We start from the raw sequence: 25,352 nt of genomic DNA, 5'->3' as shown, positions 1-25,352 counted from the left end.
TGTAAAGGGAGTTCATGCCGATGGAATAATTAGACTTCAGATGTAATGCAGACGAGAAGAAATGAAAATACCCATGGCATACTTCGAATACAACCTACTCAATAGCACTTACTCGCTCTTTCCTGTTCCATTGTCTTAATTTCGTAGCAAAGTAGGAAGGCGTGTCGAGAGCGCAGACAATCGAACCTTCCTTTTCATACCACACGCAATTCAATAGAAGTGATTGTTCAACCTTGTTTCATTTGCATTTGTGCTATCGCTCGTCTTTAATTTATCTTTTGCCGCAAGGGAAAGAAACTCTTCTGTTACACTCTGGCTCCCTCTCCATATGCAATTTTTTTGAGCCCGGTAAAAAGGAAACCAAAAATCGAAGAACCTTCCTTGTTTCGTGCGGCCTCCGAGAAAGAAGGGAAAAAACAGAACTAGCAGAAAAAAAGAAGAACGCCTTGTGGAAAGTTCCCTCAGAAGACCTGATTGTGCTCTTGCCGCTCATGCATCGTTTCTGTCGAACGACGCCGCAACTCTGATTGTCTCGATTCGCCATGAATTTGTCATCAACTCTAGCCCATCAGAAGACGTGGACCCAACAAAGGGTACGTCTCGACTGCTCGCTTCGTTCGCTTATTGGCCAGGCGAGCTGAAAAGAGATATTAGCATATGATCAAGCGTCCAGGACATGCTCGTGACTTACTTGGGCGAGTACTTGGGGCTAGTAGGTGAGTACTTGGGCGAGGCTTGACCAGGGGAGTTCGGGGTGTACTGTGGGGATGTGGGAGAGTAGCTCTGCTGGGCCGGACTGGTAGGACTGTACACTGGCGACGTCGGGCTGTAGCTGGGCGACGTAGGCGAGTGTGAGGCACCGCCAGGATTGTACGAAGGACTGGTTGGGCTGTACGCCGGCGAAGTAGGCGAGTAGGCCGGCGAGGTCGGGCTGTAGCGTGGAGAGGTGGGAGAAATGCCCGATCCTCTGTGAGCAGGAGAAGTGGGACTGTACGAAGGCGAGGTGGGAGAGTAGCTCGGCGACGTAGGCGAGTAGCTTGGCGAGGTTGGCGAATAGCTGGGAGATGTGGGAGAATATGAAGGAGAAGTAGGAGACCCTTTGCCATACGCAGGAGATGTAGGCGAATAAGTAGGCGATGTTGGGTTGTATGCTGGACTTGCGGGTGAGCCCATACCGTAACCAGGACTGCCAAGAGCTGCACCAGGTGATCTGGGCGAGTATCCAGGTGATGATGGCGAGGCGTATCCAGGAGACGAAGGACTTGTGCCCATGCTGAAGGGACTTGTCGGTGCGTAACCAGGACTCTGACCGCCACTGTAAGGGCTGAAGCTTCCACCTTGGTAGGCCGAGAACCCACCCATCTCGTCGCCGCCTGCTTGGACCATAGGGGAGAACGAAGCGCCGTAGTCTGCGGTACCGTAATCGCCTTCGGCAAGAGGGGAGCCCATGTCGTAAGGAGTCATGGCACCATCGAGAGGAGCAGCGCCAGCTTGAGTACCGGCACCCATACCGTGATGGCGAGAAACGACAGTGCTGAGCATCTGCTGGTCCAAGAGAACATCGAACTCACCAGTACCTGAAGGAGCAAGTTGACCAAGGATAATGTTCTCGGAAACACCACGGCAGTCATCAAGCTCACCAGAGGAGGCGGCTTCAAATAGAATTTCGACTGTCTCTTCGAACGAACAACGCATCAGTGCACCAGTATCAGCACGATTGATACCGTGACGAGTGACAGCCATCAGATTACCGCGAGCAGTCATGATGTCGACCAAAAGAGCGAGATGGCGATGGTTGACATAAGAACCGTCGAAGGAAAGCACTTGCTTCAGTTCTCTCATCAAAGCAGATCTGGTGGCCTCGATACCGAATACACTGAAGATGTCGATGAAGTGGTTAGTGTAGGTGCGAGTAGGATCAGTACCTTCAACAGTAAGGACTTCCTTGAGAGCAGTTCCACTAGTATCCAAGAACCATTCCTTGCAAAGAGGATCACTCTTGGACATGGTGAGACCACCGTCTTCCTTGACACGCAGGCGTTCCTTGAAATTGACGAAAGCACGTTCCACACCTAGAACTCCACGAAGTCTGGTCTGGTCCAACAGATGGTTTTCCAGCCTCTGAATGACAAGATCGGCCTCAAGAGCAGTATCATCATCCTCCTTGGATTCCATGATCTGGTTTGAAGGTCTGATACGGATGACAAGTTCATCGGCATTGTCGTCACTGAAGATAATGGACATCTCGTGGTTGTAAACATTTCTGATCGCAGCAGCGACATCGGCAACCGAGAGACCCTTGTCCAAGAGTTGTCTTCGGCCGAGAACGATACGCAACAGCCACTTGGAATACGTCTCAGGGCTCTCTGCGTTTTCTTCAGGAATGATGAAGTAAGATTCTACCATATCTCTGTCGAGTTCAACAACAGTAGATTGGATGTCAGGGTCGAACCAAATCTCAGTCTTCTCGGTGATTGAACGCAAGCTGGTGTACTCGACAAGACTGCGAAGTCTCTTGCAAGCTTCTTGGTCGAGACGGTTTTCGGCGGATTGGTAGACAGTCATGGAAGGTGTCTTGATGTTAGTGGCCACATTCAGAATTTCCTTCAGACGGGGCACACCAAGGGTAACGTTCTTAGACGAGACACCGGCGAAATGGAAAGTGTTGAGCGTCATCTGGGTAGCGGGCTCACCGATAGACTGTGCAGCCAAAACACCAACCATCTCACCAGGACTGACGAGCGATCTTGAGAATCGGTTCAGGATGTCACCAAGAATATTGTCAAGAGCCAGCTTGTTCAAAGAGTACTCCTTGACCAGACGCTTGAAAGCAAGACGGGATCTCAGCAAGGCCTTGAACAAGATAGTGGCGTTGTATTGTGCCTCTTGGGAAAGAGGGTCATCACCACGGACAATGACGATCTGATCGAGCAGATTCTGGACCTTGGGAATGACTTCGGATGGGTGAAGATCGCTTCGAGCGCCGTCCTTGATGCGGAATCTGGTCTTGGCACTCTCGACGATACGAGTGATGTTGAGTGGAAGTTGATGAGTCTCCTCATCATCAGTACGACCGTCTCTGAGCAGAGCTCGATCAGCCAACAATGCTTCGTACTCAGTATCCAGGTGACGCTGAACTTCAACATCACCTGCGATCTCATGTGCTTGTTCGAGAATGTCGGGAGAGAGAGACATTTTGGGGTCCATGACGTCAATGCGGAACTTCTTCTCGAATTGACTGTCGGAGCAGTTGATGATGTCCAGCTTCTGGCCTTCGATATGCACGGCATCCAAACCGTCTTCACCGTAGACGAATTGCACGACGTCACCCAATGAGTTGCGGACAGTGCCGTCGTACTTAGCCATGACCTCTTCGAGGGCCTTGACGAGACGACGCTGAATGTAACCAGTTTCGGCAGTCTTGACAGCGGTATCGATCAAACCCTCACGACCAGCCATGGCGTGGAAGAAGAACTCAGATGGTGTAAGTCCACGAAGGTACGAGTTCTCGACGAAACCACGAGACTCGGGAGAGTAATCGTCCTTGGTGAAGTGGGGAAGCGATCTGTACTTGAAGCCGAAAGGAATGCGCTTGCCTTCGACTGACTGCTGACCGACGACAGCCGTCATCTGTGAGATGTTGATCGCTGAGCCTTTGGATCCTGAACGAGCCATTTGGATGGCGTTGTTCAAGTCCTTCAAACTCTTTTCAGTACGGTCACCGGCATTATCACGGGCACTGTTCAGAGCCTTGGATACTCTGCTCTCAAACGTCTCGCGAACGTTCATACCAGGCAGAGCCTCCAGCTCGTTAGCAGTAGCAGCCTCAGTGATGACAGCAACCTCTGCCTTCTGCTCGTTGACCGCGTCTGTGATAGCCTCGGCAGTTGCTTCGTCAGGGACTGTGTCACCGATGCCGATACTGAAGCCATTGTGAAGCAGCCAGTAGTTGACAACACGCTGTGCGCCGTTGAAGAAGTTGACCGCAGCTTCCCAGCCCTTCTCATTGTAGACGATGTGAATAATACCACCTCCACTGGCACCGACGGACTTCTTGCTGAACAGACCGTACATCAGCTCACCACCGTGAACCATCAATCCGTTGTCGTTGAGGGGATGCATGCCCTCTGCGTCACCACGAACAAGATTGAGACCGGAGGGGACGATCAAGCTGACAATCTGCTTACCGGTCCATCTCGGGCGAGGCTTGACAATGGCAGGTGGAGGAATGATGCCGTCCCAGTCAGGTACCCACATGAGGATGTTCATGACAATCTCCTTGTCGAGGAAGACGTCACGACGACACATCTTGTAAATACCGCAAAGGGTATCTTGCACGATACCCATCAAAGGACCGTTTCGCTGAGGGGAAACGATGTTGAGGGGAACCATGCAAAGGTTCAAGACTTCTGCGCGAGTTTCGTGACTCTGGGGAACGTGCAAATTCATCTCATCACCATCGAAATCGGCGTTGTAAGGTGAGGTAACGGAAAGGTTGAGGCGGAAGGTTGAGTAAGGCATGACACGAACTCTGTGACCCATCATGGACTCCTTGTGTAGCGAAGGCTGACGGTTGAAGATAATAACATCACCATCGACGATGTGCCTTTCGACTTTGTAACCGTATTGCAGCTGAATCTCGCCAGCGCGCTTGTGGTGGCGCAAGTCGATGCGCTCGCCAGTATCTCGAATGACATACTTGGCTCCAGGGTGTTCGTTGGGACCGTTGCGGACGAGTTGTTGCAGCTTATCGATGTTGAAGGCGTTGACTGTCTCAGGGAAGGTAAGAATACGCGCGGTACTTCTAGGAACGCCCACTTCATCCAAAGACAAGTTCGGGTCACCAGTGATGACAGTACGAGCAGAGAAGTCGACACGCTTGCCCATGAGGTTACCGCGGAGGCGACCTTCCTTGGACTTCAGACGCGCACGAATAGCCTTGACTGGTCTACCAGACTTTTGCAAAGCCTTGGGCTGTCCTGCAATGTCGTTATCCATGTATGTGGCGACGTGGAACTGCAACAAAGCCTCAAACTCTGCGATAACGTGGTGTGGAGAGCCCTCGAGCTCACACTTGCGAACGTTGGCGTTGGCACGGATGATATCACTGAGCTTGAAGGTCAGATCATCCTCAGAACGCATGCCCTGGTTGGTTCCATCGACCGAGACACTGGGACGGACGGCTGGTGGCGGTACAGGCAGCACAGTCAAGATCATCCATTCGGGACGAGCGTAGTCTGCGTTGAGACCCATCCTGGCCAAGTCGTATGTCGAGATATTGCGGAAGACGTTGAGGGCCATCTGGGGCGTAATGACTTTCTTTTCTACCGGCTTCTGTTCCGTGTCGGCGTCCTTGGGGAATGTGTAAGTGCCGGTAAGCTTGAGGCCATCCTTGCGAATTGTGGGTTGCAGGTTGCCGCAGCCACCGTGTGATCGCTTGCCCTTCTTCAAGGCGTCTTTTGGGTCGTCTCCGTCGTCACCAGCCTCGTCAGGATCGCAGGTCGTCTTGGCCTTGCACAGTCTGTGGATAGCATCGAAACGGCGCTTGGGGTCTCTCATCTTGACAGCTTGGGCAAAAGCGGGAATGCTCTATGAAGGGTAGTGGTTAGCAAAGAGGGTGGCCACTGAGTTCAGCTTCTGCCGCGCAGGGCGACTCACTTCATCAAGCAAGACCTTGCCACAGTTGTGGCAGACGGATTCGAGGATCTTCTTGATCTTGGTGACAAAACCTGGTACGGGTCAGCGCAAGCTTAGACAGGTTGGACTTGAGGCAAGCAAACACACCGACGTGGAAGACGGGCACAGCAAGCTCAATGTGACCAAAGTGACCGGGACACTCGAGCATGTCTTCACCGCAGGTGCCGCAAGCAACAGAGCGATCGATTGAACCCAACTTGGGGTCGTTCAAGCCCTTTTCTCGCGGGCGCATCCGTTGCTCGTCCATAGTCTCTGGGTATTCGATGTGACACACGCTCATGTTCTTGATCTCCTCGGGCGAGAAGAGACCAAACTGGATCTCCTGGATGGTCTTCAGCGGAGCGCTGGAATAGGGAAAAGAGTGGATGTTCATGGTGGCGGGTGTTGATAGCAATGGCTAAGAGAAATTGTGTAAGAATCGGATCAGCGGCTGCCACGTTCAAGGCGCTGTCGACGGAGAGGTTGGCCGAAGTTCTCCAGGACCGATGGCGGTTGCGATGGAAGTCGAGGATTGAGGATGGCAGCGGTTGCCTCTGGCGAGAGAGCGCGTGTCGAGCGACTGGCCTTTCGGTCGGCGCGCGCACAGCCGGGCAGCGGCGAAAGCAAAGAAATCGACGGGAGTCAAGGAGCGACGCGACTCGAGATGGCGAGATGCGCGCAGCGAGATGGCGGGCGCGGAGATGTGGTGGGTGAGGGCGTGGTAGTAACAAGGGTGAGGTCGACGATATGACGGGCGTTGATGTTGCAAGACGCCGGCCGCTAAGTGAAAGCGTCGCTGGTCGCTGCTGCTTCCTCCCGACTCTGGAGCGCGCCTGCCTTGACCACCGACAAGTCACGTGCTCACTACTTGTCACTCGCAGTCCAATGCGAGTCTCAGTCGAAGCAGGAACAATGAATCCCCTGTTGGTCCTGTCTCTTTGACCCAAGTAGAGGTCCGGCCGAGAAGAGCAAACGGCATACACGTGTCTGTCAACCAAGGCGTGCGGGCTATCGTCTCCGACGCAGACTCGCCCTTGCTCATGCCTTTCTGTGGCTTCTGTCGTTTGTCGTCTGTCGTCGTTTGCTGATTGTTAGATCCACGCCCGCCAGATCTGGTCAAAATCATGCCACTGTAATCTTCCGAAAAGCGTCATCTCATTTTCAGCATGAATCTCGCCCTGGTCGACCCGTTCGTGCTGGCGCAGGACATGCCAGAGACGCTTATTGCCCGTCTGCGAAGTTCTGGTGCCGCCGTCTGTTTGCGATTCAACCGCCAGGGCGACCTGCTCGCTTCTGGTACCGCCAAAGGTGCCATTGCCATCTTCGATCTCGAAACTCATGGTGTTGCCCGCAAGCTGCGTGGTCACACGCCTGGCCGTCAAGTCCAGTCGCTTAGCTGGTCTGCTTGTGGTCGTTATCTGCTCAGCTCCTCGGTCGACTGGAAGGCCATCCTGTGGGACCTCAACGATGGTTCGCGCATTCGCACCGTCAACCTTGGTGCCCCCATCTACATCGCCGAACTGCACCCTCACGATCACCTCCTCTGCACTGCTGCCCTCTTCGAAGCCCAGCCCGTCTTGGCCTCGCTCGACCAATCATCCACCCTCCGAAGACCTCTGCCTTCAGCCCCCAAGCGCTCTACCTACGAGCAAGATGACAAGCAAGCTGCCCAAGATGCCAAAAATACCACGACCGTCACCATCTTCACCCCGTCTGGCAACCACATCATCACCGGCACCACAAAGGGCTGGCTCAACATCATCAAGGCGAGCACTTGTTCCGTCATCTATTCAACTCGGCTTAGTGTCAAGGCGCTACTTCTCTTACGTCTTACTCTGTCGGGTCGCGATTTACTGGTCAACGCGGCTGACAGCATCATCCGCACAATTCATTTGCCCGACCTCGAAGACCTGTCCTTCGATCCTGACAACATGCGCCTTGAGGTTGAGCACAAGTTCCAAGACGTCGTCAACCGTCTGTCTTGGAATCACGTTGCCTTCAGTCCGTCTGGCGACTATGTCATGGCTTCGACTCTAATGAATCACGACATTTACATTTGGGAGCGTGGTCACGGCAGTCTGGTCAAGATTCTTGAGGGACCGAAGGAAGAGCTAGGAGCAGTCGAGTGGCACCCTCAACGACCATTTGTCGCAGCCACTGGTGTCGAGTCTGGTCGAATCTACCTATGGTCGGTCAACACGCCACAGCGCTGGTCTGCACTCGCTCCTGATTTTGTTGAAGTCGAGGAAAATCATGAATACATCGAAGCTGAAGATGAATTCGATATACAACCTATTGAAGAACTGCACAAGAGACGTCTCGATCTCGAAGACGAACACGTCGATGTCTTGACTGTCGATCCTGCCAAGCCTGGCCAGGTAAAACACGAGTTCCGCATGCCCGTCCTGTTAGACATCCATGCAAGTGACAGTGAAGAGGAGATGGTCGCAATTGGAGCAGGACAGTATCGCCGCAAGAGTCAAGGCCCCGAATCAGAGTTCCTCGACGATGACGAGGACTCAATGCCAGCCAATGGTCAAACCAAAAGGCGCCGTGCTGATTGAACGGTCATCTGTCAGAGCTCGGAGTCGAATCAACATATCTAAGGAATCACAGCCCTACGCTGCATCAAGTCTTGTCTTGGCTCCTGGAGGAGCCTTTTCTAGCATCCTGTCCTCTTAGGCATGAACCAACTGGATTGTCTGTGTCGCACAGGCGTACCAGCAACATCCGATGATGTCAGATTGCCGTGCTGATGTCTACTCGAAAGATCGGCGTGCGAGAGTGTCGTAGATATGTGATTACCTAGCCAGGCTCTTCATTGGATCCCTCCTAGCCGACGGCAGACTATAAGTTCTTTTGCTCGGCTCAGATCATACAGTCGGTTTGGGTCGCCTGGTAAGATGGCGACAGTCGCTGCTAACACCTGTAAAGGAGTTCTCCGCTGTGTGCGGCATATCAAATGCAAGAACATTTAGCTTTAGACAGAGTTCCACCTGGTCCATTTTAGCAGCAACTCCTTTGTTACTCGAGCAAGCAGAACAAAAAAAAATTTAGCCCGCATTCGGCGGCTTGTTGATATGAACACAAAGAAGTGACTGCTTCCATCTGAGTCTCGGTAATTGATAGAGTCTTTTGTCTCCCGTACCTCCTGAACCACAAGAAAAACTACCTACTGTCTTTTGTTTACTAGAGGCCATGATCATGACGACACGCGGGTGGAATTTGATTCGTAGCAAACCAGGATTCGCGACTCAAGAAGATCAATGGGTCGGTACAAAACAACTAGGAGGTAACAAAGGATGACCTAGGACGGGTTTCGTTCTCCCTCTCGAACTCATGCTGACATTACGATACAGAAGGCGGTCAAGGCTGTGCAGGTTTATTCGTCAAACGGGATCCAAGCACACAAAAGATCGTGGATCGTATGGTGGTCAAGGAGGCAGATGTAACTAACTGGACCAAGGAGTACGAGTTCTTTGGTCCCAAGAAAGACATTCCCAGAGAACACTACATGAGCATGATCATGCCTAAAGGCTCGAACAATACGATCGATGTGATGGGCTCTCGATTGTTCCGCGACAGAAGCTGTATTCGGCTATACATGGAATATTGCCCGGGAGGCGATTTGTCGCATTTTCTTGGATTGTACCTCGATCAATCACTTACTTTCCCGGAGCCCTATCTCTGGAAAGTATTCCAAGATCTCGCTCGAGCAATACATGCCATGGACAACTTGTCTGGTCACGGATTGCAAGGAGGTGAATCTATAGCTCATATGTAAGCCTCACTCCAAATTTAAGTACACAGCGCTGACTTACAATTGAGCGACTTCAAACCGGCCAACAGTAAGCTTCATCCACCATGGTGATCCTTGACCATATTGCTAATATGACGCAGTCTTCCTTTGCTTGCCCGATGAGAACAATTTTCCAAAGTACCCTGTCGCCAAGGTGAGTATACGCTTCTGTCAGATGGTGCGACTGAGCTAAGGCATCTGTTAGTTGGCTGATTTTGGGGGTGCAATAATTTGTTCATCACGAGATTCTGAGAAGGTGCACTCGGACAAGGTTCTTGATGGTAAGTCTATCGGACATCAGCAGATAGTTGTGACACTGCTAACACTGTTCGAAGGTGCATTTTCGCCAGGTTATGCTGCTCCTGAGGTGGAACGGTTCTTCAATCCTGGTCCCGCAGATCGCATCCCGGCAAGAGACGCAAGAGCTGGTGTCGTGCTGGCAGATATACCCAAAAGGGTTACCACTGCTACCAACGTCTGGAATGCAGGCTTGATCATGCTCGATCTCATGAGTCTTCAGCAGTTGAATTGGCCCAAGTTCATATCTCAAGTATACAGTGCTCGTGATACATGGCTTGACAATCTCATCAACCAGAAGGACACTCATCCCAGATTGAAAGGCTATAGCACTTTGCTCAAAGATACAGTCATACAATGTCTCAACTATGACCCCAGTCAGAGAACGACCCCAAAAGACCTCCTTGCTAGAGTCGATCAGGGAGTGCGTCTGCATGGTGGGCTCATGCAAACCAAAGACTGCCTCGACACTAAAAAATACAGAGGCCAGTATGACCTCGACCCTAGAGTAGCGTTCACGGACGACTACCCCGTCACGCAGCCGGAAGACTGGCTTATGGCTAATGGCGACGTCGACGTCGACGAGGAAGATGACGACGATGAAGACTTTCCATTTGCAAAGCCCGGTGGTGGTGGTGGTGGTGGTGGTGGTGGTGGTGGTGGTGGAGGCCCAACGCCGAAAACACCACACGGGAAAGCACAGGCTCGATCATCATACAGCACAACGGCAGGTGCTCCCCAAGATACACCCTTCAAGGGCTTCGTGTTCGGTCTCAATGCTGGAGCGTCTACTCGTAACTTCTTCGATGCCCCTGATGAAGACTACGAGATGGTCGACAGACCCGAACCCCGGCTTGTCTCTTTCAAGCAGAGTAAGATGCGTGAGGCTATGGAAGATGAAATGCCGGACCGACAAGATGGCAGACCTGAACCTCCACATGGCTTTGTTAAGAGCAGTCAATTACGCCAGGCTATGGAAGATGGAATGATGGGCTAGCGTAGTAGTCAGTATGAGCGTTCGTCTTTGTGCGCGACGCCTGCATGGGTCATCTTCTCGCTGCTTGTTCTCCTTTTCTTTCTATCCTACTGTCGCTTCGCAATTGAAGCTTTTGCTTCCCTTGCGGTGCTCTTTTCTTGGTCGCAGCTTTCTCCATTCTGGTTGCCATTTGCGCACAGGTTGTACTTGCTGTTCGTCTATTGATTTGCTTCCTCACTTCTAGCTTTTGAGATCCCCGAATTTGCTTAGAATCCTTTTTCTCCTCTTCCTTCCGTCGTGATGCGTGTTCCCTCATCATTGCAGTAATCTGCAGGTTATCAGATCGGGGTCCACCTATGTCGTTTTCGGCATCACAAACAAAGACCATCCAATATCTCTTTGTTGGGCACTGGACTCCTTAGGTGGAAGAACGTCGTTTCCAGTGAGTACCTGATTCATAACTTCTACGATCCATACTGTCATCTTCGACTGGAAAAGTCTGCTGGAGGATACCGCAAATGGCTGCAGCAGTACCACCACATCACGTTGCTCTTATTCCGGCTGACGATACCAGAGATCGCTCGACTTTTGGCTCTCTAGCTACCGGTGTCCGAAATTGGTTGGTTCACGCTTTTACGCACACTTGGGCATTCGCTACACCTCCTCAGTCATCCTTGGCTGCCATTAGAGCATTTGGACAAGGTACCTGGCTGCCAGCACCGCAAAGCCACGATACGATACCTCTTGCCTCTGGTAGCAGCGGTATCGTTCATGTTTGGGTCTGCGTCGATGGACGACCGTGTCGTCGTCAAACAGAGCGTTCCTGGACATGACTTTTACATCGACCCGGCAAATTGGGCCAATAGACAAGTTGGTGGAGAACCAATGGAGAGCTTTGTTGCCAATACCGTCCATCTGCAATTACTCTTGAATGGCGCCGGCGATGAAAAATTCGTTGCTGAGTGCTTGGGATACGGTGATTGTCAGCATCTGTCACCTAACCTATGGCAGTACAAATTGTACTATGAGTATCTACTAGGCGATCTCCCTGGATGTATCCAAGCCCAATGGTGAACAACAAAGCTGGTCAAGCCCTCTGGGAAGGTCAAGAAGAAGAGAGTTGTGCAGGAACAAAGACCATTTCCTGAAGGCTTCTTGTGGGCTGTGAGTGCCTCTACCCGCATCCAATACCCCATGGGTCTTCTACTAATCACTTATGCAGATGTTCGAATCACTCGCCAAGACTGCTGTTGCTATGGATGCACAAGGCATCGTGCATGGGTGAGTCCTGTCTTGACCTCAAACATACAGCTGAACCTGACTGACCTGCAACAGTGATATGCAATCTGCGAACAGTATGACTTACTTCCCGTTTGAATTTGCATTCGCTGACTATCGGCAGTCTTTTTTGGTCAGCCTGATCCTAATCACTTCGCGATCTGGCCCGTTGCTAAGGTAAGCAAGGCCCAACTCGATCATCGTTCAGGAACAACACTGACAAGCACAATCCAGCTAGGAGATTTTGGCAGTGCTCGGTTTGTTGATGCTCAAGGCGAAGTGCTTAGACACCGCACGGGACCATATGCACAACCTTTCGCCGCACCTGAGATGGCATGGGATGACTCTTGGGACCCGGGCTGGTACGCTGTGCAGAACTTTGATCACTGGGACCCGACTGTACCACCATCAGGAGGTTATGTCCAAAAACCTGCGGTGCTTTCTTCAAAGACAAACATTTGGCAAATTGGCATGCTCATGTTGTGTGCTATCCGTCTCGAGGTGAAGCTGCTAGAAACACAGTTCCGGCACCCTCCCCCCGGTTATTCTGTTCCTATAAATCAGTTCATGACATTCACACCCCAGTGTGCTTCTCGACCCATGAAGCTGAGACTTGACGACGACCAGTCCAGGAGGCACAGTAGACAGCTATTGACGCTTGTCAACAAGTGCTTGGCGGTGGATCCAGAAGCGAGAATCTCGCCGCAGAATCTGCTTCAGGAAGTACAGGTCAAGATGGTTGGGAGAGATGGCGGGATGGCGGCAGCGAGAGGTAAATTCCCCTGGAATCATCCTCAGGCTATCAGGATGAGTTTGAATGACAAGTACAAGATCGGAAAGAAGCCTTACAGGCCAACTAGAGTCAAGTAGATCGGTTCTAGTAGCTCGGTCCTTGGTTGGAGGAGAGGTGGCTGTCTCAACTTTTGGATTTCTTGGTATTCGATTGAGAAGAAGGTGCAAAGAGGACCAGTTCCTTCCGATTGTGTTCATACCATCTTGAATCACGTTGAGACGTTCCGCAACTCTGAAGTGCATTAGGTGCTGATGAAAGCAATGATAAGTGGCAAACTATCGGTGAATATCTGTGTATGATCTGAGTCGAGTCTATATGCTTATCTACACGATATCCTGAGTGAATGCAGAGTAAGAATGCACTGGTAAGTGTGGACTGCTCACAAGTCGACGATGCACCAGCAAAAGATGTGCAATGACATCCCTAGAACAATGAGCCGATTCTGTATTGCTCATTGTCGAGATCTACGCAAAGTTCCCTCTGGGCAGCAGTCAGATTCGCTGCTGTTGCTGTGTCCATTCCCTGGAAATTCGCATTTGCATTTATAGTCTGCAGCAAATTATCAGCAGTAGATCGCTGGGTGGCATTGTGTCTCAGACAATCCTCGACCATGGTGACAAGCGCGTTACTATATCTTTTTGGTCCTGGGTTTAGCTGGGCTTGCGTTAGCTCGTGCACGCCTACTGCGGGTGCAATGGCACCGTCGTGGTGTAGCTGGTTCGCAGGTGGTGCAACGCGTTCTCCCCGTCCCGGGTCTCTCCAATTGTTTTCTGGTAGAGGGTTGAGAAGTCTCATTGCAGAAGCCATGATAAGACCAACTTGATAGATGTTGGTCCTTTGGGTAATGGCCATATTCGGTGCTTCCCAAAATGGAGGTGGATTTGGCGCCCATGGGGGTGCATTCCATGCATTCTCCTACAAATTGACGTCAGTATATACGACTGTGCCGATTGTTGGGTAGTTCTCACTGGCGCTGCATAAGGCAGAAAGACCGGGTCGGTCCTGACAGCACCGACGCGCAATCTCGTTGAAAGAGTGAGTCTCCGAGCACTGCCAAAATCGGCCACCTGCACGTAATGTCAGACACTTTCTGCATAGTAGTCAAATGAATCTAACTACCTTGAGAACAGGGTACATTGGGAATCTGGTTTGATCTGGGACATCAAAGAAGACTAGATGGGTCGGTGTTAGTTGATTGGTTTATATATCAGCTGCTTCGATCGACTGCTTACCATTCCCTGGGTGCAGATCTCTGTCACATTGGTTAGCCGACCGCTCGTACAAAAGATCGTGTATGGCAAACTTACTGATGGACCACGCCGGTGTACATGTAAGCTCTGTTCATGCCTATGCAGGCCTTCGCCAACGACTCAAACATATACCAAAGGAATGGTTCTGGGAATTGTCTTCTCCCTCTCCTGACCGCACCCTTCTTCTTCCTCTTTGGCTGGTTTTTCATGATCTTGTGCAAATTCTTGTGTGCACAGTACTCGTTGTAAATCTTGTACCGATAGTTTTGTGCCACGTAGTGAGGCGGTACCACATCTCCCCAACCTAAGCAGGCTTGGATATGCTTCCGATCGGCCGGGGTCGTGACTGACCATACGACGTTGGCTTGACGACACTCCAAGGGTTCTCCTCCCACAGTGTCGCTGGCCCAATTGTGAGGATCCAGATATCGGGTTGAGCCTGACACCACGTTCTTGACAACGACGCGGTCCTGAATCGTCAAGTTGTTGGGATCGACCCTGCACCAGAGGTGTACTATTCCTTCACCACCAGTGGCCATGACTCCATTAGCTGGCAATACTATAGGCCTCCAAACACCTGCTGCGATGGCTCTTTGGCCCAAGCCCTGACCACCGGTTGTGACTGCTTGATTGCCTGGAAGTCTGAAAGCCCAACGTAGGAAGCCCCTTATGAGCTGTGCTTGAGCAATGGGTGCCATATCGTAATAGCGCGATGTAGGAAGGGCCATGTTGATTGCGTGGTGAAGTGAGAAGAGCTCAGAGCGTTCGGATGGAATGTGGAAAGGAGTAAGACTGATGGTTACACAGGGCCCTCGAAAGTGATAGTGTCCTGCTCGAGACCTTCTTTGTTCGCCGCATCCGTTGACGGAAGCCGCGACGGTTCAGACCGGAAACGCTGGTTAGAAAACATATTCGATCAAAAGCTGCATTTGACCTTGTGGGTTGACAAATCAGAAAAATTCCTTTGTTCCATGACAAAGAAATACGGCACACATACCTTCGCTACTGTTGTCGCTCCTACATTGCATTGTGCTTTCCAAAATTCGAAGAGCAAGCTGATCATGCCGAACAAAGGAAGTCACGAAGAAGTTTTTGCTCGCATTCGGAACCAGTGATGATTTGCAAAGGAGGCCAGCGGCATGTCTCGACTTGTGCAATGTCATCCTATGGAGCTTTGATCACAGTGAATCACTGGTCAGCATTGTATAACAATGCCTGAAGTTCGATTCAGCTAAAAGGCCAACGCCTCAGGTTCTTCTGAGTCTAGTGCAGAAGTACATGAGGAAGCCGGATGCGGGTGACGCACATGAACTCCGCACCACACTGGGTGACAAGTATGGCATCGGCAAAGAGTATTGGTCGGACCCGCCGTGATTGAGCAACCAGTCGGACTCCTAGGTGCCAATGCAACAACAGCTTCAAGGCTAGATGATGACTGCACGAGATTAGGCCGGGAGAGCGTGAAGCTTCTTCTACATTTGCCTGGTTGAGACATAGAGGGAATGACGCCGAGCGACTTGTATACGACTTTGGGTTTTGTCATTCGTGAAATCGGAAAGATACTGTACAGCAATCATGGCCACCTTCACCAGCCGAAGACTTTTGCAAGAGCTTCTTGGAACACACCCACATTGTAGTCTATGAGCACCTTCTTCTCCATGGGGTTGTCATCGCCCATGATGCAAACTAGAGCAAGATATCTGTTGCTATGTTAGTACCTGTAAGAGTAATAACGACGAATGAATGTCACGAACCTGTTCATCTCCCGAAGATATAGATAGTTCTGCCCCTTCTTCTCCATGGTGACCATACTCTCGCAGGCATGGTTGTTGAATTCGGTCTTCTCGCCCTGTTGGGGTCGTGCCCAGCCGTATAATTCGCCAATGTCCACCACTACATCAATGAAGTCGGAGCAGATCTCGTAGCTATTAGTGTCTTGAGGACTTGTGTCTGATGCGATGTAGATCTTGGTGATGATGTCGAATAGGTATGCCTTTTGAATTCGGCACGTACTACACAAGCTGTTGAGCAGACTCTCCAATGTGGGCAGCTGTGGCAGAAGCTTCTGTATAACTTTGCTGATCGACTCAAAGACGGAATGATCGTAGATGCTAGTCTGATAGAAACTGACAGGTGCATTGTCATAACCGAGATCAGAGAGCTCATCCAGGATTCGTTGTCGGATATCGCGGAAGGTGTCGTTCTTGTATTCCTCGGAAAGACCATCAACCTTGTGCACGAAGACCTCGACGTTTATCGCAGGCCATGTTTGGGCCAAGTAGGTTATCGTGTCAATGAGTTGGTTGAGAGCGTCAAGATACTGGTCCTGGGCATCAATGACCCAGATGACGGCACCGATCTCGGCAAAGATATTGGCCTGATTGAAGTCGGGTGTGAAGTAGTTGACGTGGCCTGGAAGTTCTGCTATTTGGAAGTCCATGAAGGAGCTGATGTCGATCAGAAAGAGGTAGAATGGTCGTCGAACGCAGAGTACTCACTGTGCAGACGATTCTTCGGGGCGCGTCGTGGTCTCGAGGTACAGCGTCTCAGAAGGTGGCATTTTTTGGAAGACTACACCGGAGATTGATGACTTTCCGCTTCTGTTTACTGAGTTATTACCTTGTCCTTGTGGTGGCCTTGCCGTTGTGCCTACCTTCTTTGACCCATGAGCATCAACTTCGGTCTGTTGCGACTCTTGGCGCCATTCGGTAGGCGGCCAGTATGGAATTGTGAGTTTGATATCTCAGCAGACATGTCTGGGAAGTCGGCAGATGTTTGATCCTGGATATAACTCATTAACCTTTCTCGACCCAAGCGCTCATCGGTCGGTCCACCGAGGATTTGAAGGCCGGGACGCGGCATTGTGATCGATCGCTCGAACGGCTGGAATTATGGTCGCTTGACTCTCGAAGTGGCAGAGATATTGTGCGGAGCCTCGTTTCTCTTCTGGATTTGATCTTCATTAGTGAATGTTCTTCTGTTTGCGGTGCTCAGTCCTGGTCACATGAGCCGATGCCGCCTCGAGTTACCCAGAACCACTGTTTGTGCGACTGCGATTGTTCTCGGACAAGAGCGAGAGCGCGACACAATTGCCCAACGTAGCTCGGTGTATGAAACCGCCAGGATTTGTCGCGACTCTTGTCTCCCGACGCAAAAAAAAATTGACAGGTTATAAGGAGATTGTTTAGTACTCACGTTTCTATGAGAAAACTTGCTTCATTGAGCGCTTCGAATTTACGAAGGCTGTTTGCAAAGGCAGATTTCAACCACCAAATCTATCGACAAGCGCACCTTCCAAGCCGAGGGACGACATCGTTCGACCTTCACAAATTTGGGGGCAGCACGCTACTTACATCCATTGCATTGGGCATCTTTATTTCATCAGGCGCAAATCAGTGGCTTGCAAGGGAGATGCTTGATTGGCATGCAAGATGGTCAAAGTTGTCGTCCAAAGTGATAAGTCAATCAACCCTCGCAAAGGGGCTGGGTGGTCGGATGCAGTACCGGCGACCCGGTTTCTTCTTGACAAATGCGGCTTGATATCCCCCGGCCGTTCCGGCTGCAGAAAAAGTCGTGGTAGTTTTGCGTGGCTGGTAGTTCGACGCAGGGTTTCGTAGTTTGGCATGAGGTCAAGTTCCAGTTGATTGCACGTCGCAAGAGACATGAGATGTGCCAAGTCTCCAAATCCGATTGCCTTTCGATCAAAGATATCGGCTATACCGGAGATAACATATCGTTAAAACTGCCTACGTATTTATACGAAACTTGGAAACCTGTAACGCATGCTATCCTATGCGAGATAAGACAAACGTGGTCATAGCTGACCACCATGGAACCATGTAAGGGTAGCGTTACTGGCCATTGTCTCTATACCCCATCATTCAGCGTGGAACGAAGTCGATCTGAATGAGTAGACTCACAGACAGCAACCCTCGTGTTCTGTCAGACCTACAGGGTATGTGGTCATAGGGCCTGTCATGCTTTGACGATCAAGCCTTTGATGCAAAGGGAGCCTGCTACAAAGCCGTGCTCAAGGAACGCTTTGCGACTGACCTCGATCAAGTCTTGCTCGTACAGATATCGGGATTGACGTCCTTGCAGTGGTTCGCAACGGAGTAAACATGAGTATGTTGATGACCGTGGTTTATCACTCGGTTGCGAAGCGAGACGGCATGACGGCCATTCTGACGCGGTTGGTTGGTTGCACGACAGCGCAGCGCCGGTGCGAGGTGGAAGAACGACGGGGTGTCAGCGTATCGGCGAGGCTTGGAAGTGTTCATGTCGAAAAGGGATGCCGTGGTTATTCAATCAACGTAGAGCAGGTGGTCTGGCTTCCTTGTTCCACTTGACTCTGCTGCAGAGCCAGTCGACGGCTTCCTTGACACCTGTGCCGGTCAAGGCACTCAAGGGGAGGACTCTGCTGTCTCTGACACTGCCTCCCTTTTCACCTTCGACGATTTTGCGCACCAGGCCTTCTTTGATGCGGACAACTTCTACACAGTCCTCCCGATCCTGCTTGTTTGCCAGGACGAGAAGAGGGACGCCTTCGGTCTCTCCGTTTTGTAGAATGCTTTCCAGCACGAGCCTACACTCGTCCAGTCTTCCCTGGTCCTCGACGGTATCTTGATTCTTGCTGAGGTGCTCGATGTCGCCATCACCCACATCGGTGCTGTCGATGACGAAGACGATAGCATGACAGCTGCTGTAGTAGGATTGCCATAGTCCTCTTAGCGAGTGCTGGCCGCCGACGTCCCAAATCTTGAGGTAAATGTCGGGCAAGTCGACGGTAGAGACGTTTTGGCCGACAGTGGGAACGGTATTAAGTTTTGGGTGAAGGTGCGGGCTGAAGAGGGCCTTGATCTGCTCGAGCAGTGTTGTCTTTCCGGCGTTGTCGAGTCCAAGAAGGAGAATGGAATACTCTGGTTGGTCGCGTCAGCTAAAGTCAAATCGCGACTGTCCTCTGCGTCTTGTCGTACCTTCCTTGCTTGTCGCGTGCAGATAGAGTGACTTTACCAAATGGTACATGTTTGCTACAGCACACTCAGGCAAGCACAACCAAGAGAGCTTTTCACGGATGCAAAGCGACACTCCAAGGATCAATCACATGCATCTCGCAAGCTCCGCCAGCGACGCGACAGCCTGACGCTGCTGGCGGGGAAGCTGCCTCCTCCCTTCCCGGTCAACATCTCCCTTTCACCTCACCATGCAAGGAATGCATCAATATTTCGCATGTCCATTGTACACAGCTAGGTCCAATGTTGCCATCTACTCCAACGGAATGTAAGCGTGCATTCCCAAGAGGCTCGAATAAGAGCTTCATGCCTCCTCCCTACCTACTCTCCTGCTCTCAACAGCTTCGCAACATCATTCACCCAGAAGATTGAGAAATGGCGCGTTCAGAATATATCCAGCACACGATTCGCCCTGGCAGTTGGAGTCCGGCAGGATTCCTTACTGCAGTAGTCGTGATTCTGGTCGACATTTACTTCGTTGGCCAGCAAAGTGCGAATCGAGACAACGTCGGCATCAGGCTCGCCATGTCTCCCACCAATAGCCGGAGAACTATCGCTACTGCATATCTGTTTGTTGCTGCGTTCTCTGCTTATGTAGTCATGAGCTATCAAGATCAGTACTTTGACGACATTGGAAGGCTCGGTTTGCGAGACAAGAAAGGTGGTATGCCTCAGTCGGTGTACCCTTGGTTCTATGAGTTGGTCTCCCTCCAGCAGCTGTGCCTGTCCTTCGTCTGTTATTAACACATGAATAGGGAGTATCTGGATCGTATGCCACAGATGTTTCAGATGATGCATCTTCGATCCTGGGCCGGTGAGGCTGCTACTTCTAAGCCGGCATGGGCCTCTTTTATCTGGTTGTCGCAACAGTATTTCTCGGGGTTGATTGCTTTTGCTTTCTTCCTCTTGACTCAGTGTAAGTCGAATTGTTCCCATGTGTGCTGCAGATATGTATGGCTAACTTTCGTGTTCAGCTCACATTCGTCGACTGAAGTGGTTTACGATGCTTGCATTCGTCTGGGTAGCAATGACGAGCCTTAGCTGCGCGCATTCCTTGCTGCTCGCGTTCATACTCTTAACACCTCCATTGAGAGACTCCAGATGGTTCGACATCGAAGTACTACATACAGTTGTCGGACTCGTGTCGCTAGCCCACTACGTCGCCGCAGGGATGATGGTGCTTGCAATCAACAGTCCTTTGTTTCAGAGGCAGCTGTTGGTCACGACTGCCCTTCCGTTGGTCCTTCCACTCCTCCCGTGGATTTTGCCCAAGGTTGACAGCCATCACCGCCGACTCGTCAGCATCTCGGAAGCGCAATCCAAAGTCTTTCTTACAACAGGCTTGTTATCTTTGGCTCTTCACTGGGTAACAATGTGGTTCATGTTCTACGGAACAGCTTTTGTCAATGCTGAGGATCTCAGCTATCGAATCTTTGTCCAAAGGTCTGACGTCGACGACTGCTTTAGACTCGGACTGGTGCATTTCTTGAAGCACGATCCTTCTGTAGCAGCCATGTGCTGTGATGTTATGCTCACTCTACTCTTACTTCTGACCTGGATTCCAGTGAGCACGGTTAGTCTCTGGGGCATGATCAAATGTTCTATGAACCCGTGGCTTGAGACTGGTCAGAGAACAGTGTGGGATAACAATCTAGACTTGGGCGCAGCGTTGGCTAGGGCACATGAGCCGAGAGTGATCGTATCGAGGAGTGAGCCGGCTTTCTGGAGGTTGGTCCTCGCAGTGGTGTTGTGGGTGCTTGGTGGACTTGGATGGGTGGTACCTGCAGTCTTGGGAGCAGGGGCAAGGCATCTAGACCCATGATGATTCGGACGTGGAAAGGTTCACGCCATCTATCCATATTTTGATAGGCAGTGCAGGCGAGTCCGCGACTCGTGGAAGAGGTCGCCGGTATAACCCTGCTCTGCCTAGATTAGTCTTAATTACTATGCATCTGACGACAATCATGCTCCTCGACTGCTATGGCTCGAGCATATTCGATACCTAAATGGGGTATGATAGATTATTAAGGCTCATGACACGGTTGTTGTCGTCGGGTGATCACTTGTTCGACATTTCACCAGTTCTCCGGTCGTTCACGACGTGTAACCACCTGCAGTCCACACCCGACAGTGAATCAAGCAAACAATTGGACTACAAACTCACTTTCCTACAGAGCACGGTGAATGAACCAACAAGCATCCGGTCAAGTGACTGTTGACCAAAATAGCAAATGTCCCACTGCGACTTTTTGATGTACAGTATAAAGAGATGCAGTTCTCGGAGGTCTGGTGCATGGCCGCAGCGGGCAGATCCGCGATAAGATGTGCCTTCCTCTGATTGTCACGAGCGATCGAGGAAGTCGCTCCTCGCAACATTCATCACAGTAACCGACCATCACAACAGCTGTCTATTCTTTGTATTCATCCTAGCATGGATTTTGCATCGCTCATGTCGGCGCAGATTGCCAAAGCCAAACCAACGCCAAAATCGCAGACGTCACAGGAAACGAAGTCATCCAAATACATCAAACGCGCCGACGTCGAGGCTCAACGACAAGCCGACTACGCCGCCGAACAAAAAGCAATAGAAGATGCGCGAATCGCTAGGCTCGAGAAGAAGCGCAAGTTTGATGAAGACGAGGCCGAGAAGAACAGAGCAAGAGAGGACAAGCGCAAGAGACTGGCAGAAGAAAGCAGGAGGTTGAGGGGGGAGGAAGAGGAACATGAAGAAAGGATTCGTCGCAAGAGACTGGGGCTGCCAGAGCTACCACCTAAAGAGAAGGTCGTCGATGGTGATGATGCTACTCCCACACCTGAGAATGACATTGCGCCAGAGGAGCTCGTTCAAAAGCTAAGGGGCATGAATGAACCAGCGCGCTTGTTCGGAGAGACTCACACCGGCCAACTGCGACGATACAGAAAGCTTGCTGGACTCGATGCCTCAGGCAAGCCCAAAGCAATCATGTACCCTGGTCCCATACCCACAACCCTCGAACCTGTACCCGAAGCCGACATGAAGGTCTCCGAAGTTGTACCCCAGGATACAGAGGGTCGAGCATTCCTTTATCGCCAACTCGCTTCCTACTTTACTCTGGTTTTATCAGAGTGGCAAGTCTCGCTGTCTTTACGAGATGAGGCTGTCAAGACGAGTAGCAGTGGAAAAGCTGCATACAGTGCCATGGTTCAAGCTCGCGAAAGTATGGTGCCGCTGTATCGGAAACTGGAGAGGCAAGAAGTGGAGAAAGGCATTCTGGGTCCCATCGTTGAGATTGTGCGAGCATGTCAAGAGAGACGCTACGTCGATGCCAACGATGCTTACCTGCGGTTGAGTATCGGAAAAGCGTAGGTCAACCTTTGATAATTACTTCTTTGCAGAGCGCTAACGTTGTCGCAGTGCATGGCCTATTGGTGTCACCATGGTTGGTATCCACGAGAGATCTGCACGCGAGAAGTTACATGCGAACGACAAGGATGCGGCGCATATCATGAGTGACGAGATCACTAGAAAGTTCTTGCAGTCCATCAAGAGATGCCTGAGTTTCTCACAGACCCGTTGGCCACCAACCACTCCTCTACAGCTTATGGGTTAGAAGGTCATTTTTAGCTGCTCTCACTATAATCCATAGAGCATGCACCCACTTCTATAGCAATAATGAGTAACGAAAGACCTGAGATCATTGTTTCTTTGACTTGTGTGATCGATTTTTCTCCATTATTTCTTTTTATTTTCTGCTCATCGTCCACCTCCGCATTTGGTGCAAGCTCTCGCCTGACGGCTTCATCTTGGTTTGCGCTTTTATCATATTTTCTATCTCATCTTCCAACAACAACACAACTTTGGATCGCAAAATGCATGAAGTGATCACACTGCAGTTTGGTCAGCAGGCTAACCATGTGGGAACACACTTTTGGAACGCCCAGGTAAGTCATTGATTCTTCGCAACGTCCCCAGCCCCCTCCAGAATGTGAAATTGGTCATACATAAAGACAATTGAGGTCGGAGTCATCGTAGACAGTCTTTATTCTACGTTCTCGCACCATAGAGCTTGATGTTGCTTGCAAGTAAGATGTTGATCAATTCGCGTACAGGAAACATATTTCACATACGGTGACGAGGAAGAATCTCCCGTGGATCATGATGTACACTTCCGACCTGGACATTCGGAAGATGGTACAGAAACTTTTACACCTCGCGCACTGCTATATGATCTGAAAGGCGCCTTTGGAACTTTGAGGAGAGATAATGCATTGTACGGTGCAGCCGATGATCCTGCAGCAATTGCACAACAGATGTGGTATGTTTCACATATACAGCATGACTGTGCTGGAGACGACTGACCAGATAAATAGGGCGGGAAACACGAATGTGATTCGAACAGAACAAATCCAGCAAAGTGTATATCAACAGCATCTGGACCAAGGACTCGAACCACCTGCTCTGTCGCCAGATACTGTGCGCTACTGGTCCGATTTCAACAGGGTATTTTATCATCCCAAGTCTATCGTTCAGCTGCAGGAGTACGAACTGAATTCTGCTCTTATGCCTTTCGAAAAATGGGCAACTGGAGAAGACTTGTTCGATAGCCTCGACAAGGAACACGATCTTCTGGATAGAGACCTGCGACCATTCCTGGAAGAGTGCGATCAACTGCAAGCTATTCAGATGATCACCTCTGCCGACGATGCCTGGGGTGGCTTCACAGCCAAGTACCTGGAGAGAATGAGAGACGAACTGGGCAAAACTAGTGCTTGGGTATGGGGACTCGAGGAAGGCGGACGCAAACCAAGGGTCAGTATGCACATGCACGTAGATTTCGAAACCACGAACTAACCTCGCATGTGCATCAACAGGACAAGCAAATCTTGCAGGTCGCCAATATCGCACAGTCAATCTACCAAATCTCAAGCCAGGCGAGCATGTACATTCCGCTTACCACTTTACCGGATGTATTGCCATCGTATATTAATCTGAATGCATCATCCAAGTGGCATACTTCTGGACTGCAGCTGTTGGCTTTGGAGAGCATGACTCTGCCAACGAGGTTGCGTTCAGGCCAGCAAGGACGCTCGTCATTCGCTGATATCGAGACATTGTTGAGCAATGATGGCAACCGCAGAGTAGCTCAACTCAATATGAGCATTAGAGACCCAGCCGAACTTGACGGCGAAGCAAACGGACATGCGGCACAGCACGACAGCAGAATGAATGGTTACACGAATGGAAGCCACGGCCACGATGATGCAGAAACGAAGGATCTTGACATAGACATGCAGCCAAAGACGGCCAATCTGACTGGCGAACGAGGACCAAACAGATCCCGAACTCACGTCTTCAGCCAATTGCAGAGCCTACGCGGGAAATGGAAGTCGAGTCTCGAAATCGAAGACACGAACCTCGCAGCCCGCGACCGCTTCGGCCACGGCCCCAGAATCGAGAGGTAAGTCCTGAGACACACGAAATTGCGATGTTGCGATACTGCGGCAGAACCCAAAACTCAAGATGCTGACAAGAAGGATCTACAGTCACCAATCCTCGCTGCTGTTCCCCGTCATCGACAGCTTCCCTCAAGTGTTTGCGTCTGGCAATATTGTTCAGAAACTCGCTGTGCATGCGACACTATCAACAACTACATCTGTCGCGCAGAGACTCCGTGCGGTGGAAAGAATCGCTCGCTCAATAATTGGCATTGATGAGCGTGAAGCACTCTGCGATGGACTCGTAGGGATCTGCGAGGAATATGAAGATGGGTGGGAGAGCGGCAGCGAGAGCGACGATGATAATTAGCTTCAGAGGCTTGAAAAATGACAAAAGGACTGCAGGTCCAAAAGGTACACATGCAGCAGCAGCAGAGTTGTTTTTTCCTCTTTGCCCTGCACACAACAGGCGACAGCTGATCAAAAGGGCAGTGTCTAACCTTGCAGTCACAAGTTTCTGGGTGGGCGGAAGCATCTTCTCCTTCGCTCCTTCCTCTCTCAAGAGTCAAGCTCTTGGCTGGCTGGTCGGCCGAGAGATTTGGGCAGACGGAAGGACATGCTGGTTTGGGCAATTGATCTGGACGTGAGGGTGTGATGGGCTAGCTCTTGTGGAGTGCATATAATACGCCCTCAACAAAAAAGACATAACCATTCGTTCGCTCGTGGGAATGCTCGGCTATATATAAAGTTCATGCTTTGTTCTTTATGCTCTTGTGACAACCACTCACACCTGAAGTCTCGTCATGTACCTGCGTAAGTGTTGCCATTTTTCGCTACAAGCTCTATAGGTCAGCCA

The 25,352-nt window shown here is 50.9% G+C and overlaps 10 protein-coding genes across 10 annotated transcripts; 5 read left to right on the top strand and 5 right to left on the bottom strand.

Annotated features, from left to right (window-relative positions):
* Positions 1–621: 621 nt before the first annotated feature.
* M436DRAFT_59647 (putative DNA-dependent RNA polymerase II largest subunit) lies at positions 622–6,070 on the bottom strand (the record flags this gene model as incomplete). Its single annotated transcript, XM_013576614.1, has 4 exons — positions 622–637; positions 692–5,589; positions 5,659–5,729; positions 5,785–6,070. The coding sequence occupies 4 exons, from the start codon at positions 6,068–6,070 to the stop codon at positions 622–624; spliced, it is 5,271 nt and encodes a 1,756-aa protein (XP_013432068.1).
* A 772-nt stretch (positions 6,071–6,842) lies between these two features.
* Positions 6,843–8,240, top strand: M436DRAFT_36339 (COMPASS, Set1C complex protein; the record flags this gene model as incomplete). Its single annotated transcript, XM_013576371.1, has 1 exon — positions 6,843–8,240. The coding sequence occupies one exon, from the start codon at positions 6,843–6,845 to the stop codon at positions 8,238–8,240; it is 1,398 nt and encodes a 465-aa protein (XP_013431825.1).
* A 640-nt stretch (positions 8,241–8,880) lies between these two features.
* On the top strand, positions 8,881–10,769 carry M436DRAFT_36877 (kinase-like protein; the record flags this gene model as incomplete). The annotated part of the gene is made up of 6 exons (XM_013576485.1): positions 8,881–8,968; positions 9,036–9,456; positions 9,505–9,524; positions 9,577–9,629; positions 9,681–9,756; positions 9,811–10,769. The coding sequence occupies 6 exons, from the start codon at positions 8,881–8,883 to the stop codon at positions 10,767–10,769; spliced, it is 1,617 nt and encodes a 538-aa protein (XP_013431939.1).
* Positions 10,770–11,519: 750 nt separating this feature from the next.
* On the top strand, positions 11,520–12,896 carry M436DRAFT_59644 (uncharacterized protein; the record flags this gene model as incomplete). Its single annotated transcript, XM_013576613.1, has 6 exons — positions 11,520–11,802; positions 11,899–11,912; positions 11,971–12,029; positions 12,084–12,103; positions 12,151–12,203; positions 12,261–12,896. The coding sequence occupies 6 exons, from the start codon at positions 11,520–11,522 to the stop codon at positions 12,894–12,896; spliced, it is 1,065 nt and encodes a 354-aa protein (XP_013432067.1).
* A 346-nt stretch (positions 12,897–13,242) lies between these two features.
* On the bottom strand, positions 13,243–13,614 carry M436DRAFT_36222 (uncharacterized protein; the record flags this gene model as incomplete). The annotated part of the gene is made up of 1 exon (XM_013576354.1): positions 13,243–13,614. One exon carries the CDS (start codon positions 13,612–13,614, stop codon positions 13,243–13,245), a length of 372 nt encoding a protein of 123 aa, XP_013431808.1.
* Positions 13,615–14,019: 405 nt separating this feature from the next.
* On the bottom strand, positions 14,020–14,797 carry M436DRAFT_37105 (uncharacterized protein; the record flags this gene model as incomplete). Its single annotated transcript, XM_013576529.1, has 2 exons — positions 14,020–14,071; positions 14,127–14,797. The coding sequence occupies 2 exons, from the start codon at positions 14,795–14,797 to the stop codon at positions 14,020–14,022; spliced, it is 723 nt and encodes a 240-aa protein (XP_013431983.1).
* Positions 14,798–15,654: 857 nt separating this feature from the next.
* On the bottom strand, positions 15,655–16,823 carry M436DRAFT_34715 (ras-related GTP-binding protein-like protein C; the record flags this gene model as incomplete). Its single annotated transcript, XM_013576092.1, has 4 exons — positions 15,655–15,769; positions 15,824–16,516; positions 16,568–16,669; positions 16,723–16,823. The coding sequence occupies 4 exons, from the start codon at positions 16,821–16,823 to the stop codon at positions 15,655–15,657; spliced, it is 1,011 nt and encodes a 336-aa protein (XP_013431546.1).
* A 1,554-nt stretch (positions 16,824–18,377) lies between these two features.
* M436DRAFT_77545 (ARF/SAR superfamily) lies at positions 18,378–19,094 on the bottom strand (the record flags this gene model as incomplete). Its single annotated transcript, XM_013576924.1, has 2 exons — positions 18,378–18,988; positions 19,046–19,094. The coding sequence occupies 2 exons, from the start codon at positions 19,092–19,094 to the stop codon at positions 18,378–18,380; spliced, it is 660 nt and encodes a 219-aa protein (XP_013432378.1).
* Positions 19,095–19,606: 512 nt separating this feature from the next.
* M436DRAFT_36357 (uncharacterized protein) lies at positions 19,607–20,903 on the top strand (the record flags this gene model as incomplete). Its single annotated transcript, XM_013576373.1, has 3 exons — positions 19,607–19,783; positions 19,841–19,997; positions 20,056–20,903. The coding sequence occupies 3 exons, from the start codon at positions 19,607–19,609 to the stop codon at positions 20,901–20,903; spliced, it is 1,182 nt and encodes a 393-aa protein (XP_013431827.1).
* Positions 20,904–21,512: 609 nt separating this feature from the next.
* M436DRAFT_68853 (uncharacterized protein) lies at positions 21,513–24,866 on the top strand (the record flags this gene model as incomplete). The annotated part of the gene is made up of 6 exons (XM_013576775.1): positions 21,513–22,423; positions 22,476–22,666; positions 23,298–23,376; positions 23,432–23,870; positions 23,933–24,519; positions 24,605–24,866. 6 exons carry the CDS (start codon positions 21,513–21,515, stop codon positions 24,864–24,866), a joined length of 2,469 nt encoding a protein of 822 aa, XP_013432229.1.
* Positions 24,867–25,352: the final 486 nt, after the last annotated feature.

This window comes from Aureobasidium namibiae, assembly GCF_000721765.1.
Source record: "Aureobasidium namibiae CBS 147.97 unplaced genomic scaffold scaffold_1, whole genome shotgun sequence".
Classification (NCBI taxonomy): Eukaryota; Fungi; Ascomycota; class Dothideomycetes; order Dothideales; family Saccotheciaceae; genus Aureobasidium; species Aureobasidium namibiae.
The sequence above is the reverse complement of the archived record's forward strand: the minus strand, read 5'-3'. Positions and strand labels throughout refer to the sequence as shown.